Source organism: Narcine bancroftii, chromosome 6 (genome assembly GCF_036971445.1).
Source record: "Narcine bancroftii isolate sNarBan1 chromosome 6, sNarBan1.hap1, whole genome shotgun sequence".
NCBI classification, from domain to species: domain Eukaryota; kingdom Metazoa; phylum Chordata; class Chondrichthyes; order Torpediniformes; family Narcinidae; genus Narcine; species Narcine bancroftii.
This window is the reverse complement of record NC_091474.1, coordinates 25623467-25640460: the sequence shown is the minus strand read 5'-3', so window position 1 is coordinate 25640460 and position 16994 is coordinate 25623467. Positions and strand designations below refer to the sequence as shown.

Genomic DNA, 16994 nt, shown 5'->3' with positions numbered 1-16994 from the left:
TGAAAAATTTTCGAATGAATTTTTATTTCGATGGAATAAAAATTTGTTACGAACTTATGATGTACCAATATTGAAACATTTAATGAATTTATGGACAAGTTAATTACATAAAATGGGATTGAAAAATAAGTGGTCGGGAAGATTACCATTATATAATAATCAACTTGTTCCTTTCACGGTATCTAATACTATTTTGAAACAATGGGAGGAGAAAGGAATACATAATTTATCTGACTGTTTTTTAGAAGGTCATTTTTGTTCTTTTGTAGAATTGCAAAAGAGATTTGATATAAGTGGTTATTCTATATTTGTGTATTATCAGTTAAGATCTTTTGTAAAACAGGTATGCGGTCGTCAAATGAATTTACTTTCTGAAACTGATTTTGAGAAATATGTGCTCTCATTTCCAAAAAAGGGTTATATATCAGGTTTGTATCGTATTTTGTTGGAAAGTGAAAGTAAAATAGATTGGGATAAAGATAAAATGAAATGGGAAAAAGATTTAAGTTTAACAATAACTGAAGAAGATTGGTCTGAAATCTGCCGTAATAGTGTTCGAAAATTGATTAATGCTAGATTGGCGATGATTAATTATAGTTTTATACATCAATTATATTTAACACCTGAAGAATTTTAAAAATTTGGTTTTAGTAAGTCAGATCTTTGTTTTTGTTGTGATCAGGTTTCTGGTACTTTTTTACATGCTGTTTGGTTGTGTGATCGGTTACAACAATTTTGGAAAGGTATTCAATCTGTATTTAATAATCTATATAATCTTCATATTGTATTAGACCCTGATATATATTTTTATTAGGGAATATGCAACCGTTGATTGATTTAGAATTAGATAATTACCAGATCTCTTTTATTTACTTAGCGCTGGCAGTGGCCAAGAAATGTATAGCGATTACTTGGAAGAATAGAAATGTATTGTCTTTAGATAGGTGGTATTCAGAGATGAAGTTTTGTTTGGTTATGGAAAGAATATCTTTTTCTATACAAGATAAGATGTCTTTTTATGAGTTAAAGTGAACTGTGATGGTCCAGGTTTATTTTCTCGTTTCTCTTTTTATTATTTATACTCTTATTCAAACTTAAATAAGTTTGAATTAATCATTTTTTTTCTTTAAAGTTTTAGTTTTTTTTTATTATTAGTTGTTTTTTTTTCATTTAAGTTCTTTTTGTTTTTGTTTTTTCATATATATTCTTCGATAATAAAAATTTTTTGGATTAATAATTAATTTTTTTGGGATTTTTTTATATATATCGATCTTTTTTTAAGATATTTATTTTTTATTTTTTTTATTATACTAATAGTATTAATTCTTCACTCTTTATCTTAAGGTTGGGAAGGGGGGGTTTAGGGGTTAAAAATAGTTTTTTTTTAGTCTTAGTTTTTAGTTGTTAGGGGGAGATGCCGAGATTGGTATTGTATTAACTATGTTACTTTGTACTTGTATTACTTTATTTTGTATTTTTTCTGTACGTGAATTACTTACTTTCTTCACATGTTAAAATTAATAAATAAAGTTTCGGAAAAAAAATAGAGACAGTGGCTTGGTGTAGTGGTGGAGTCCAGTGGGAGAGGTCAATAAGAGGAGGTGTCTGAGAGCTGTTGACTGGCCTCAGCAAGGTAGAGGTCAGTGCGCCAGACCACAACAGCACCACCCTTGTCTGCGGGTTTGATGGTTGAGGTTGGGATTGTTACAGAGATAGTGGAGGGGAGAGCATTTTGAGGAGTTGAGACTGGTATAAAAGAGGGGGGGGGGGGTTGGTGGTAAAGTTGTGACGGTAAATTTCTCAGCATCAGTTGGAAATAAAAAGGTCCAGAGCAGGTATCTGGCCAGGATGAGTTGTTCAGGAGGCAGAAGGAGTCTTGAAGTGGGAGAAAGAGTCTTTGGTTGGGGGGGGGGGTGGGTGTAGAGTCATGGTCATGGAAATAAGCTGGGAGGCAGAGGTGACGGAATCAAGGCGTGATTGAGTTTAGGAGTTGCCATGCTATGGGAAAGTTCTATAAAACATTGGTGAGGCTAGATTTGGAGTATTGTGTGCAGCTTTGGTGACCTAACAACAGGAAAGATATCAATAAGATAGAAAAGAGTGCAGAGAACATTTTCTAGGATGTTGCCTGGACTTCAGGAACTGAGTTACAGGGAAAGGTTAAACAGGTAGGCTTTGTTCCCTGGAGCATAGAAGAATGAGGGATGGTATTAGGCTTTTTCCACTGAGGATTGGTGAGATACAAACCAGAGGACACAGGTTAAGAGTGAAAGAGGAAAAGTTTAGGGGGAACATGAGAGGGAACTTCTTTACATAGCTGAAATGGTGAATGCGGGCTCAATTTTAACATACAAGAGGAATTTTGACAGGTACATGGATGGGAGAGGTATGTATGGAGGGCTATGGACTGGATGCAGGTCAATGGGACTAGGCAAAAAAAATGGTTCAGCACAAACTAGGAGGGCTGAAGGGGCCAGTTTTTGTCTTGTAATGTTCTATGGTGAGGTAATGTCTGTGGTTCATTGTCCGTTCAGAAATCTCATAGCAGAGGGGAAGAAGCTGTTTTTGTACTGTTGGGTGTTAATGTGGACAAGTTGAGCCAAGGGACCGGTTTCTGTGTGTAAAATTTAATTTAGTCTCTCTTCAAGTTCTTTGCTTTCCTATATATCCAAAGATCAATGGATCTTTACCTCAAACAAGCTCAAGAATTCATTTGATCGTTGATGAGAAATCCAGAGCTTCAGCGTCCTCTGGGAGAAGGGATATCTCCTCATCTCCATCCTATCCCCTGATCTAGCTGTTATTTTCCCATTCTTTTCTCACAGACCTGCCAATATGCCCCTACCCATAGGCACAAGGGCAAGGGTTGCACAGGTGAAGGCTGAGGTTGCATATTCTGCAAGGTCTGTGATGCATTTGATTGTCCTGCAGAGTCATGCATGTAATTCTGTTGCATGGTACTGATGTACGTGACATTAAACTTGCATTCATTCATTCACATACTTGGAGATGTTTAGCCGGCTTTGCAGGCAGGGCAGCTCACAGGTGAACAAAACGTGATTTAATTTCTAATATAAAAGTGTTCTTTTGCAATTCCATCAACTTGAAACTTTGACACAATTTGTAAGAAATAAAAATGTCAGAAACAGGAGCAAGGGTCGGCCATCTGGCCTAACAAGCCTGCTCTGGCATTCAATAAGATAACAGCTGACCTTCTGTAGACTAGGCTCCACCTACCTACCTGTTCCCAATAACTGTTAATTCCCCTACTGTGCAAAAATCGGTGATTTAAATATATTTCATGATGCCAATTCTACTGCTTTCTTTGGCAACTCATTTCTTAGGTGTGCTACCTGTCCATTTCTAGGCATGTCCTCTTTCACGGGAAATCGATTTGCACTCAACATAATTTGTGTATGAAATATATTTGCTCTATTCTGTAATATTTTGGGCCAATCTTGCTGGGACACAAAAAAAAACTCAACAGGTGGATTAAACTCCAAGTGCTGTTACTACTGGATTGAAGAGAGGTGACAGGAGTGGTTTCCCTGTGCTTCCAGCTCCACCTACAGGAAGGGAGAACGTGGAGATCCACGAGCTTCAAGGAACATGGCCATATTTATCCTTCTGAAAGAAAATGCTGAATGGGGTTCCTTAACTCGTTGACGAGCAGTGGTGACAGCACTCTCTGAACAAAACAAGTTATCTCGAACAGCCATTCTCAATGGGGGCTACATCATATTGAAGGGTGGCTATGGACTGAAATCCTTAACAAAGAAGAGGCCAACTTGTACAGGGGGAAGAAGTGCGGAATAAACCAACTAAGTGAAGGGGGCCGGTAAACTCTGAGCAGAAGGGGCCATAGGCAGAAAAAGGTTGAGAATAGCTGCTGCAGAACACTGATGCTTGACCCTTGTTGTCCCACAGACTACCTTAACTTACCATGGACCATTAGTTAAACAGAATCAGAACTTATTGTCACAAAATTTGTTGTTTTGAGGCAACATTGCAGGTGCAAAAATTGCTATAAATTATATTTTTAAAAGTGCAAAAGGAAATAAGAAATGAGGTAAAACACGCGGTTCTGTTAAGTGAGAAAAAAACACAAATGCTGGAGAACCTCAGCAGGTCAAACTGTGCCTTTATTTAGCAAAGGTTAAAATACATCACCAACATTTCTGGCTTGAGCCCTTCATCAAGATGTGGGGGAACATAGGGGAAGAAGCTTTTTCTGTTCCTTTGGATGCTACTTTGGATATGTTGGGCCGAAGGGCCTGTTTCTGTGCTGTAAAATGCTTGAGTCTCTCCTCGTATGTTTCAGTTCCCCTAATGTCCAAAAATCGATCAATCTTTGTTTTGAATGAGTTGAACAACTGAGCATCTAACAAACCCACAGACCACCAGTGGACAGGGGTGATGAGCTCAAATCCTTTCTTTGAATACTTAGTTTTTGATTTCTTTTGGCGAACATTTATATGAGAAGTGTTATTTTGTTGTCATGTATTTGCAATCCTTTCTTTGAATACTTAGTTTTTGATTTCTTTTGGCGAACATTTATATGAGAAGTGTTATTTTGTTGTCATGTATTTGCAACCTTGTTTTAAACCTTCTCTTGAGCAAAGAGAAGCTGGAGGGATTCAGCAGATCGGGCAACATCCCCGGAGGGCAATCCATGTGTTTCATGTCAGGACTGTTTCTCTTTCTTTCTCCCATAGATGAGTTCCTTCAGCAGATTGTTGTTTGCTCCAGATTCCAGCATCTACAGCAGTGATTCTCAACCTTCCTTTCCCACTCACATACCAGCTTAAGCAATCCTTTACTAATCACAGAGCACCGATGGCATAGAGATTACTTAAAATAGTATGTGAGTGGGAAGATAAAGGTTGAGAACCACTGATCTACAGTCTCCTGCATGTCTCTAAACAGGACCTGTTCCAATGCTGCACTGAGTTAGGATTAGGGTGTGGAACAAGTTTTTTTTACATAGAGGGTAGGGTGCCTGGAATGGTAGAATAGGTGCATCGATGGCACATAAAATGCTTTTATAGGCAGCAAATGGAGAGATATGGATCATGTGCAGCAGAGATTTACTTTGGCCTCATGGTCAGCACAAACATGTGGGCCAAAGGACCTGTTCCTATGGTGTAGTATTCAACGTTCTAAGTGTAAATTGGGGTTGTCAATAAAATGAGACCACCATACCTGGCACCATCTGTACACCCCCTACCTCATCCGGTTTTATCTAGCACTGATCTACCTCTACGTCTCAACCCCCACTTTTGTGTTTGAAAGAGTATCAGGTTCAATGGGTTCACAGAGAGACTAATCTGGACATAACTGTTACAATTACAGATAACTTTTTTGAACACACAGGAGACAAACAGGAGAACGTCAAACAATGCTTAATTACTCTACTACTAAACTACTATATAGTGATTCACATTGGACCTAGGTTCGACTCCGATACCAGAGGCCACCTATCTTCTACACGCTCACGCATGTGTATATTCTCTACAGACGGGGACTTTCAAATACACTCCCAGTTCCCTGCACCATTAGGGATGTGGCTCTCTACAAGCACTAATCTATTGCAGTTCTACAGCTCATCTTAAATGTAGTGCACACCTAGCCACAACTCTTCCAGCAATGTCCATAGTAGCATGGAGTGATATCTGGGGCTTGGACCACAAAGCAGAGAGAAAGAAATGTGCTATGCATTGATGTTTTATATAGTTCTGAGCCGGGTGTTTAACTAGTGATGACCCTGAGTGATTTTTTATTTTTTATTTTTTATTTTTCACACTATAAACCACATTGATCAAGATACATACATTTTTTTTCAAATATATAGTGTCGTTTTCTCCCTCCCTCCCTCACCTCCCCTCCCACTTATTTAAAGTTCAGAATCTAAGATACATTAAACCCGTTAAACAATGTTGTCACTCAATAAAAATAAACAAGAAATTCCACTGAGTTAGTTCCTTTCATTATCTTCTCCTTCTGTCATTTTAGGTGGTAGTTGTCCACGGTAGGTTTTCTCTATTGTGTTTCATGTATGGCTCCCATATTTGTTCAAATATTGTAATGTTATTTCTTAAATTGTATGTTATTTTTTCTGCGGAAACTGCCAAAATGTTTGGCCTGGAAGTCAGCCTGAAGAAAACTGAGGTCCTCCAGCAGCCAGCTCCCAACCATGACTATCAGCACCCCCACATCTCCATCGGGCACACAAAACTCAAAACGGTCAACCAGTTTACCTATCTCGGCTGCACCATTTCATCAGATGCAAGGATCAACAACGAGATAAACAGACTCACCAAGGCAAATAGTGCCTTTGGAAGACTACACAAAAGAGTCTGGAAAAACAACCAACTGAAAAACTTCACAAAGATAAGCGTATACAGAGCCGTTGCCATACCCACACTCCTGTTCGGCTCCGAATCATGGGTCCTCTACCGGTATCACCTACGGCTCCTAAAATGCTTCCACCAGCGTTGTCTCTGCTCCATCCCCAACATTCATTGGAGCGACTTCATCCGTAACATCAAAGTACTCGAGATGGCAGAGACCGACAGCATCGAATCCACGCTGTTGAAGATCCAACTGCGCTGGGTAGGTCACGTCTACAGAATGGAGGACCATCGCCTTCCCAAGATCGTGTTATATGGCGAGCTCTCCACTGGCCATCGTGTCAGAGGTGCACCAAAGAAGAGGTACAAGGACTGCCTAAAGAAATCTCTTGGAGCCTGCCACATTGACCACCGCCAGTGGGCTGATATCGCCTCAAACCGTGCATCTTGGCGCCTCACAGTTCGGCGGGCAGCAACCTCCTTTGAAGAAGACCGCAGAGCCCACCTCACTGACAAAAGACAAAGGAGGAAAAACCCAACACCCAACCCCAACCAACCAATTTTCCCCTGCAACCGCTGCAACTGTGTCTGCCTGTCCCGCATCGGACTTGTCAGCCACAAACGAGCCTGCAGCTGACGTGGACATTTACCCCTCCATAAATCTTTGTCCGCGAAGCCAAGCCAAAGAAAAAAGATGTTATTTTTTCTAATGGAATACATTTATTCATTTCTATATACCATTGTTGTATTCTCAAATTATCTTCTAATTTCCAGGTTGACATAATACATTTTTTTGCTACAGCTAGGGCTGTCATAACAAATCTTTTTTGTGCTCCATCCAAATCAAGTCCAAATTCTTTGTTTTTTATATTACTTAGGAGGAAGATCTCTGGGTTTTTTGGTATATTGCTTTTTGTGATTTTTATTTAGTATCTGGTTTAGATCTTCCCAAAATGTTTTCACTTTCTCACATGTCCAGATTGTATGAACTGTTGTTCCCGTTTTCTTTTTACAGCGAAAACATCTGTCTGATACTGTTGGGTCCCCTTTATTTAACTTTTGAGGTGTAATGTATAACCTGTGTATCCAATTATATTGTATCATACGTAACCTTGTGTTTATTGTATTTCTCATGGTTCCGGAGCATAGTTTCTCCCATGTTTCATTCTTTATCTTTATGCTTAGATCTTGTTCCCATTTTTGTTTGGTTTTATCATTTGTTTCCTCATTCTCCTTTTCTTGTAGTTTAATATACATGTTTGTTATAAATTTTTTGATTATCATTGTATCTGTAATCACATATTCAAAATTACTTCCTCTGGTAACCTCAGACTGTTTCCCAATTTGTCCTTCAAGTAGGATTTCAGTTGGTAGTATGCCAACCTTGTATCGTCAGTTATATTATATTTATCCTTCAATTGTTCAAAGGATAATAGTTTATTTCCCGAAAAACAATTCTCTATTCTTTTGATCCCTTTTTTCTCCCATTCTCTAAAGGAAAGGTTATCTATTGTAAAAGGGATTAGCTGATTTTGCGTCAGTATTAGTTTTGGTAGTTGGTAATTTGTTTTATTCCTTTCGACATGAATCTTCTTCCAAATGTTGAGCAGATGATGCAATACCAGAGAATTTCTATGTGATTTTAATGAGCCAATGAAGGTTGACGGAGTCCAAACTTGATTGACATGTGATGAGGCTTCTGAATAAGTTTCAGACGGGAGACACACAACCACCCGCAATATTCCAGACAAATAGGGAGGCCAAGTGTTCCTTCACAGTCCATATATAACACCTTCCCGCTAATCTCTTTAGTCTGACCATCTCCATTTTTCACTCTCAGCTCTGTTTTGTCCTGAAGTGTTGGCCTTCACCTCCACAAGTGTTGGTTGATGTGCTGAGTTCCTTGGACATTATTTGACTTGGGTGAGGTTCATTTAGGAGTCCGATAGCAGTGGGAAAGAAACCATCCTTGAATCTGGCGGTGCATGTTCTCACACTTGAGAGTCTTCTTCCCACTGAGAGGAGGGAGAAGAGTGTGGCCTTGGTGGGACGAGTCCTTTGATAGGTTGGCTTCTTTGGCAAAACAGCAGGGTGCAGATGGAATCTGCAAACCCTATGATTGTCATAAAAAGACTGAAATACTGGCAGAATTCAGCTGATCTCATAGCAACCATAGGAGGTAAAGATGTATAACTGATGTTTCGGGCCTGAGCCCTTTTAAGTTATACCTTGAGGAAGGGCTCAGGCCCAAAACATCAGTTATACATCTTTACTTCCTATGGCTGAGTTCCTCCAGTACTTCTGTTTATACTATCCTCTATGGTTTTTTTTTAAATTTAAATGTAGACAAACAGCACAGTAGCAAGTCCTTCTGGCTGCTGAGCCTGGCTGCCCAATTACACCCAATAGACTTACAACCCCCGGTAGGTTTTGTTTGGAGGTGGGGAGGAAACCAGAGCACCCAGAGGAAACCCACTCAGACACAAGGAGAATATACAAACTCCTTACATATGAGCGCTGGATTTGAACCTGGGCCGCTGGCGCTGTAACTGTGTTGCGTGTTATCATGACATCTTGTGAAGTGTCAAGTTTCTCAAGTGTTAGTGCTGCACTCATCCAGACAAATGAAGAGTGTTCCATACCACTCCTGACAAACTCTGTGGATGGCAGATGGGTTTGTGGGAATTAGGAGTCGAGCTACCCTTCACAGGACTCCCAGCTTCTGCGACCACTTGTGTATATGACTACTCCAATTTCAGGTCAGTGGTAACCCCACAGGATGTTGACAATGGGGATTTGGTAATGGTCAGAGAGCAATAGCTTGATTTTCTCTTGTTGCATACCATCATTTCCTGGCACTCGTGCGGTGTGAATGTCCCTTGATACCTATCAGCCCAGGTCTGGGTACATCTGGACTGATCCATGTAAGCAACAAAATGGTTAACATAGTCTGGATCTATGCAAAAGCCCATGGTTGTCCCTTTAATTTCCAGAAAGAGAAAAATTGTTGAAAGCAAGACCAAGTTCTACCAGGCATTAGAGGAAGAGGAAGAGAACTAGCTGCCCTGGCTATATCTCCACCCACCATGTCTCCTATGAGGATGCCATTCTTCTTGTTTCCAGGTTTTTTTTATCACTGTTGCATCAGTTCTGAAGATGTGGCCTTCTGTTCCAGGATATTGTAGGAAGGATGTGGAAGCTAAGAAGGTGCAGAGGAGATTTACCAGGAAGTTGCCTGGATTGGAGAATGAGCTTTATGAGGCAAGGTTTACCCTTTGAAGATGAGAGGTAACTTAAGAGGTTAACAAGATTCTGAGAGGTATAGACATCTGTACAAAATGAAGGGAGGAAAGTTTAGGGGGACATTGGGGTGTTCTTTTTAATTGTGGGTGCCTGGAATGCATGGTGGTGGAGGGATAATTAGTGGAGGGATAATTAAAAGACTCTTAGATAGGTGCATGGCTGAAAGAAAAATTGAGGGTTACGAAGTAAGGAGTATTGACATTTTTTTTGGTATGTATATGTAAATTATCACAATATTATAGGCCAAAGGGCCTGTACTGTGCTGTAATGTTCTGATATCAGAGATATTCTTTGGATAAGACATCTACTGTAGTCGATGGAGCCCCCGCATTTCATCCATTTCCCACACATCTACACCCACCCTCCCAAACAGAACTAGAGCACCCTCACCCTCAACTCCATATCTGGTAGATCAGCCTTCGTCATTTCCAACAGCTCCAATTGGATTGCCCCCCAACCAACCACATCTCCTCATCGCCCAATTCTTGCTTCCAAAGGGACCGCTCTCTCCGTGACATCATTCTGGTCCATGTCCCTTCCCATCCCTCTCTCTCTGTTTTCCCCTGAAACTGGAGGTGCAACATTTGTTACTGCTAACCCCTCTTCACCTCGATCCAGGGACCCAACTTCCCTTCCAAGTGAGGTAGATTGCAATGTATTTCCTCTAATAGAATCTATTGCATTCAAAAAATAATGGTGAATCTCTGCCATTCTTTATCCAGAGGGTTTAGAGAACAACTTTATGTCCAGGACTGCATACTAAAGCAAGGCCATTGCAAGAGTTCTGCCCTTCTTGCCATTACACACAAATTAAGTGAAATCTGTGGAATAAATCCAGGAAAATGGTTGATAACCTGTTGTATTAAACATTCAAAATGTTGCCATGAACTTTCTGTATCATGTACCATCCTTCTAATAATTATGTCCAGAGAAAATAACAGGTATTGAAATGTGCCTGACAGGAGAGGCAAGAGCTGTACTAAATTATGAGGACCAGATCTAGTAAGAGGCTTTGTTACTGACTTCGGCTGAGGGAGAGTTAATCTTTAAAATTATAGACATACAGCACATTAACAGGCCCTTTCAGCCCACACTGCCAAAATTACACCCCCAAAATTACACCCCCTGTACATTTTGAACAGTGGGAGGAAACCAAAGGCACAGGGAGAACGTACAAACTCCTTACAGATAGTGAGTGCCTATTCGAACCCGGATCATTGGCACTGTAACAACATTGCGCTAACCATTGAAGATTCAACTCATCAGGTGCGTAAAATCACGAGAACATGGAAAGGTGAATGCTAAGTCTTCTCTCAGGCTAGAAGCCATAGGTTTAAGTTGAGAAGTGAAGGGTTCAAGACAGGCCTAAGGGGAAACTTCTTTTCTACTGAGGGTAGCTTGCATCTGGAATGAGCTGCCAGAGGAAACTGTAGGTAGGAAGGGGTGAAGAGGATATGGACCACATGCAGGCAAATGGGACTAGCCCAGCATGGGTGAGTTGGGCTGAAAGGCCTGTTCCATGCTGTACGATTCTTTGGCTCTATTCACACAAAATCTTTGAAAGGCTTGCAAATCATGATGAAAATGGTTTGCTCTGGAGCACCAGAATGTCAGTGAACCTGCAGAGAAGGAATGGACCTTAATTTACTAAATACACACCTCCACATTGGAGTAAACACAGCTGTTTGATACAATGGACATACCACAAGGCTATATAATCCTTTTAATATGATAGGTTTTGAACATATTAGCAGACTTTGATGGTTAAAGTACAACTCCTTGCACAACGCAGGACATCGGTTCATTTCAACAAAGAGCATAAATTGTGCGTATTATTTAGTCCCACTGACACAATATAAACATTCCAAAGCAACATCCCGACAACCCATATGTCATATGAAATTTTGTAGAAAATTATTTCCTACATCCTTCCTTCCTCCCAGTCACTCCAGTCCCCAACAGGCTGCAAATGTTGAAACTTTAAATAAGAACACATTGAAGAATCTTGTTAACCTCTTAAGTTACCTCTCATCTTCAAAAGAAAGATAATTTTTGGCAGGAGAGTACTCAAAAGGATCCGTCCATACTCTGAACTGCACTAGGGAAAAATGCGTGGTCTGGGTGCCTTTTGCACAAATGGTCACTGGCTGCCATTGCAGCAGGTCTCATTTGGTTCCACTTCCAAACCAAATGAACAAAGGCGAGTAAATCCAAAGTGGGGAGTCACTCTTCAACAATTTCTAATATTTAATTCTGCATAAGTCAGAGACACATTGCAGACTGACAGGTTCACTGGCTAACAAGACGTCTCATGGGTAGTAGATGAGTGGTAGAATCCAGAGGATTCTACAGGCAAAATTATGGGATTGCTTTGTGAGAAGAATGCAATTTTGACCAATCCAGTCTGAGTTTTAAAATATCTAATGAATGGATAAGAGAATTTCGTCTGTGTGAGGTAAAACTAGAGTAGTCTGGGTCAATCAGGAACGTGCATAGGCAGTGTTAAGGTTTCCTTCTCTCTGGGATTATCCTAAAAATATGACCATTCACAGCTTCTCAGTCAGCCTTGACAATGATGAGTGCATTTCCTGGCAGGTCTCCAAAAATTCTAGCTCAATTGTCAGGTTTTCAATGATCTGACCATTCTCTATGGACACTTCCTATGAAAGATAGAAGAGCAGTGTGTAAAGAAGGCAGGAATGTGAGGTTTATATCCAGACAAAACCCAGCTCCAGGTGCAAAGGTCCATTGGCTGAGCTTTAGGGTTGAGAATCCAGTAGCTGCTCTGGTTCAGGACTGAGGCCATTTGTCTTCTGAACCTCTGAAGGTGTGGATGCCAAAGGAGAATGGGATGATGTGGCTCTGCCCATCTGGAACTCACAGTTACTGTCACGCATTGTTTGGTTCATGCAAGGATTGCCCCACCTTCAAAATTAACCAGTTTTTAAAAAAAGTAAAATAAAGGTATTCAGTGTCATAAAGAATGCAGCAATCAATTTGTCCTTAATCCAGAAGTAACGATCACTCATGTCTGAAACCTGGGTATCTCCAGAAACAGTCAGGTTCGATATATAATTCGATCTCACCTGTTCCTAAAGTCTGACAGCTTTCTTAAAGTTTCTGCGAGACAATAATAAATCTCGCAGAGGTTGATACAGCAGGCTGCTATCTCCGCCACCTCTCGCACTGCATCACCTCGTTTTCTCCTTTCCAACTGGTTTCTCTCTGCATATTCCTATTGTCACTATACACCAACCTGATCTGTCAGGTACCATTCCCAGCGACAGATTACCACAAACCAAGCTCCTAAATGAGTTTGGAAACAATGTCAGTAATTTGCTATAAATACACAACTGAGAACTTTACAAATCAATAGACATTTAAGTCATCACTGTTCAACAGTTCTAATCAGGATCTGAAAGTATTTGCGGTTGCATATATACAGGGAAATTCAGGATATATAAAGTCAGGTTACAGGACATTTACTTGTTTCTTTTATCTTGTTCGCTCACCCTTAAATTACAGCTAAGGAATTCAGGTGTGGTAGTTATCTCTCTGGGACCATTTCAGGTGCTCAGCCCTGGAGTAAAGCTAGACAAAGATATGAGCACATTAATCTACCAGTGTAACTGAGCATCACCTTTAAAAGAAAGGCAAGATCCCAACATAAACTAGAATTGTGCAGTGCAGGTACCCCATCCAACTTTGGCAAAGATTAAGGGAGATTATCCCATGTGAAACTTGCTCTCCAAGTGAGGTTTTATAAAATTATGATTTTTTTTTAAGATCTGGAATCAACTTGATATTACACAAGGTACCACAAAGAGACCAATTGCATAGATTCCTTTACAGGGCAAGTTGACAGTCCCCGAGTTAAGATACCAAAGACAAGCACTCAATACCCATGAGGAAAATGGGAAAGTGTCAATCATTTCTGATAATGTATGTTTTCTAATAACCAGATTGCAAAGATTACCAATATCTTAAGATTTAAGTTTACCAATGTAACATGGTGTGGAGGGGAATAGAAATTCACCACATTTCCTGTAATACACTGACCCAGGAGGCACACCAATTCACTTGGTTTAATCTACCCGTTGTGCAGACAATAGCAGAGTTCCAGTAGTGGCCATCTCACAATCTCCGACCACATTGGAAGTCCTTTCCAGCAGTCAAGTTCTTTTGGAATGCTTTAATGCTGAGACCACTTAATATTCTTCAGATCCATACCTTCCTGCACCATTTCCCAGAGAGGGCTGCAAAATTTAAAAAAAAAAGAAAAAAGTGAGGGAGATGCACAACTCAGAATGCAGGCCCCCAAATTTCCTTCCGTGCAAAGTAATAACACAAGTCTGGGAATGGCACCCTCTCCCAGTTCCCATCTCGACTCAGTTTACATATTTATGACTGGAAATCTCTTTCCCAATCTTTCCATGAAATTTTACCTCATTTTGACCAATGCTGATTTTAAATTTATTTCAATTTTAGAGAAATAAATGTAGTTCTTACATTTCCTATTTTTAGTCTTATATTTTAGCCGTGTACATACATATATGTATATAAGAAACATGAATTGATGCCTCTATTCTTGAGGGGTAATTAGAACAGGTATTGTTGACCAAGCATACAATCAGTTCCAAAGGTCAAAATCTAAAGCAGAATTTGTGGCCAAATTTAGTTGATTGGAGACAATTAATTTTATGTTAGTTCCTCCCCACCCCCCCCCCCCGCCCAATCAATGTTTGACCTAATGAATGCCATACACACCTCATCTCCCTCAACCTCTGCACTTGCTGGGTGCACCTCTCGGCTGTGTGGTCAACTTCCTCCTCCGTGGTGAAGCGTCCAATACCAAACCTACAATGCCAAAAAGAAGTGTCAGACAGCAGCCATTACAGATAAGGAACACACGGGATGGTGGGGGGGGGGGGGGGGGTGGTGTGCAGCAGATACTAGGGTCTAGAGCACAAAACAATCTGTTGGGAGGATCAGTGGGAGAAGAATAGTCACAATTTCACTTTCATTGAGACTTGAAAGGTTCAGGCTCAAATTTTTGACCATTCTTTTGAGCCCACTGATGCTACTCAACCTGCTGAATTCCTCCAGCAGACTTTTTTTTTTAAAAAATAGATCAAAACAGCTAACACTAAGACAAAAAAAACAACAAACTATCAAGCAGACTTTTGGATGTCCAGATGTGAGGGGGAAAGAGGAAAATAAGCTAATTTTAATAATGCTTCTAAAACACCCCAAAACAAATAGACCAGATATAAATCTGCTGTAAAATGGAAACTCTCACCTTTCTCACTCCCCCTCAACAGCTTAATTATATCACTCAACCCCAAAGCTCACACATTTTAAGATCTATTCTTGTCAGCTTTGCAAGGTAATCAAATACCTCATTGTGGATCACTAGCCAATGGAAGGAAAAGGTTAAGATAGAAACAATGGTGATTAAGAATGGAAAGAAAAGCACAGGATTGATGAAAGAGTGATCTAGCAGACATGTTGAAAGTGATTTATCAGATGAAAAGAAACAGTGGGAGTCAACCTGTAAAGGATGCCTTGTTCCACATCCGCTCTGCATTGGGGGCTTTGTTACTTTGAGCAGACCAAGTCAAGAGCCAAAAGGAACCCACCCATCTTCCTACCTGATTGAAGAGTGTGCCAAATCTTCATCAGCCCCAATAGCTCGCAAGACATAGGAAGGCTCAAGAGAGGCTGATGTACACGCACTGAAAATACAAAAATCAGCATAAGTAGATACAATAAAATTCAGGAAAAACTTTTAATTAAACTCAGAATTGTAACTAGGGCTAGGCAGGAGGGCAGAAACATAAAGCTGGAGAAACTCAGGAGGTCAAAAGTCAAATGGTTTGTGTTTTTACTTCAACCATGGTGTCTGCAGATTTTTGTGTTTTACTGGAGGGCAGAATTGAGTTTGCAATCAGATCTGCCTCAGTGTGGTGTTGGAGCCTTTATTGGATAAGTACCCAAGAGTAATTAAGAAGTCTAAGATGGCAATCCAAGTGATTAATATGATGGCAGATTTGAATTTAATTGATATTTGGCGAAGAGTTAATCCTACAGAGAAAGATTTTTCTTTTTATTCCTCGCGACATAATTCTTTTTCTAGAATTGATTATTTTTTAATATCAGCACATTTGCAGGATAGGGTTACATCTGTGGAGTATAAGGCTAGATTGGTTTCGGATCATTCACTATTATTATTAGAATATTTGAGTTCACAAGATGTTCAGAAAGCTTCAAGATGGAGATTTAATACTATGTTAATAATAATAAAACAAGGACTGGTTCGACGAAAACAGCCAGGAAATCCAGGAGCTGCTGGCAAAGAAGCGAGCTGCCCACCAGGCTCACCTTACAAAGCCATCCTGTCCAGAGAAGAAACATGCCTTCCGTCGCGCATGCAGCCATCTTCAGCGCAAACTCCGGGAGATCCAAAATGAGTGGTGGACTAGCCTCGCCAAACGAACCCAGCTCAGCGCGGACATTGGCGACTTCAGGGGTTTCTACGAGGCTCTAAAGGCTGTGTACGGCCCCTCACCCCAAGTCCAAAGCCCGCTGCGCAGCTCAGACAGCAAAGTCCTCCTCAGCGACAAGATCTCCATCCTCAACCGATGGTCAGAACACTTCCAATCTCTTTTCAGTGCCAACCGCTCAGTGCAAGATTCCGCCCTGCTCCAGCTCCCTCAACAGCCCCTAAGGCTAGAGCTGGATGAGGTCCTCACCCAGGATGAGACATATAAGGCAATCGAACAACTGAAAAGTGGCAAAGCAGCAGGTATGGATGGAACCCCCCCCCCCCCCCCAGAGGTCTGGAAGGCTGGCGGCAAAACTCTGCATGCCAAACTGCATGAGTTTTTCAAGCTTTGTTGGGACCAAGGAAAACTGCCTCAGGACCTTCGTGATGCCACCATCATCACCCTGTACAAAAACAAAGGCGAGAAATCAGACTGCTCAAACTACAGGGGAATCACGCTGCTCTCCATTGCAGGCAAAATCTTCGCTAGGATTCTCCTAAATAGAATAATACCTAGTGTCGCCGAGAATATTCTCCCAGAATCACAGTGCGGCTTTCGCGCAAACAGAGGAACTACTGACATGGTCATTGCCTCAGAGAGCTCCAAGAAAAGTGCAGAGAACAAAACAAAGGACTCAACATCACCTTTGTTGACCTCACCAAAGCCATCGACACCATGAGCAGGAAAGGGCTTTGGCAAATACTAGAGCGCATCGGATGCCCCCCAAAGTTCCTCAACATGATTATCCAACTGCACGAAAACCAACAAGGTCGGATCAGATACAGCAATGAGCTCT

The 16994-nt window shown here is 40.8% G+C and overlaps 1 protein-coding gene across 1 annotated transcript in view; it reads right to left on the bottom strand.

The window, feature by feature from the left end:
* Nucleotides 1-11363: 11363 nt before the first annotated feature.
* The window catches only part of nfs1 (NFS1 cysteine desulfurase), a 29139-nt gene continuing 23508 nt past the window's right edge, over nucleotides 11364-16994 (bottom strand). Inside the window, exons 11-13 of the mRNA XM_069888037.1 lie at nucleotides 15305-15388; nucleotides 14421-14510; nucleotides 11364-13909 (exon numbers count right to left, since the gene is read on the bottom strand). Of these exons, the coding sequence (XP_069744138.1) occupies nucleotides 13846-13909; nucleotides 14421-14510; nucleotides 15305-15388 (238 nt within the window). The 3' untranslated portion in view covers nucleotides 11364-13845. The remainder of the gene's footprint in view (nucleotides 13910-14420; nucleotides 14511-15304; nucleotides 15389-16994) is intronic.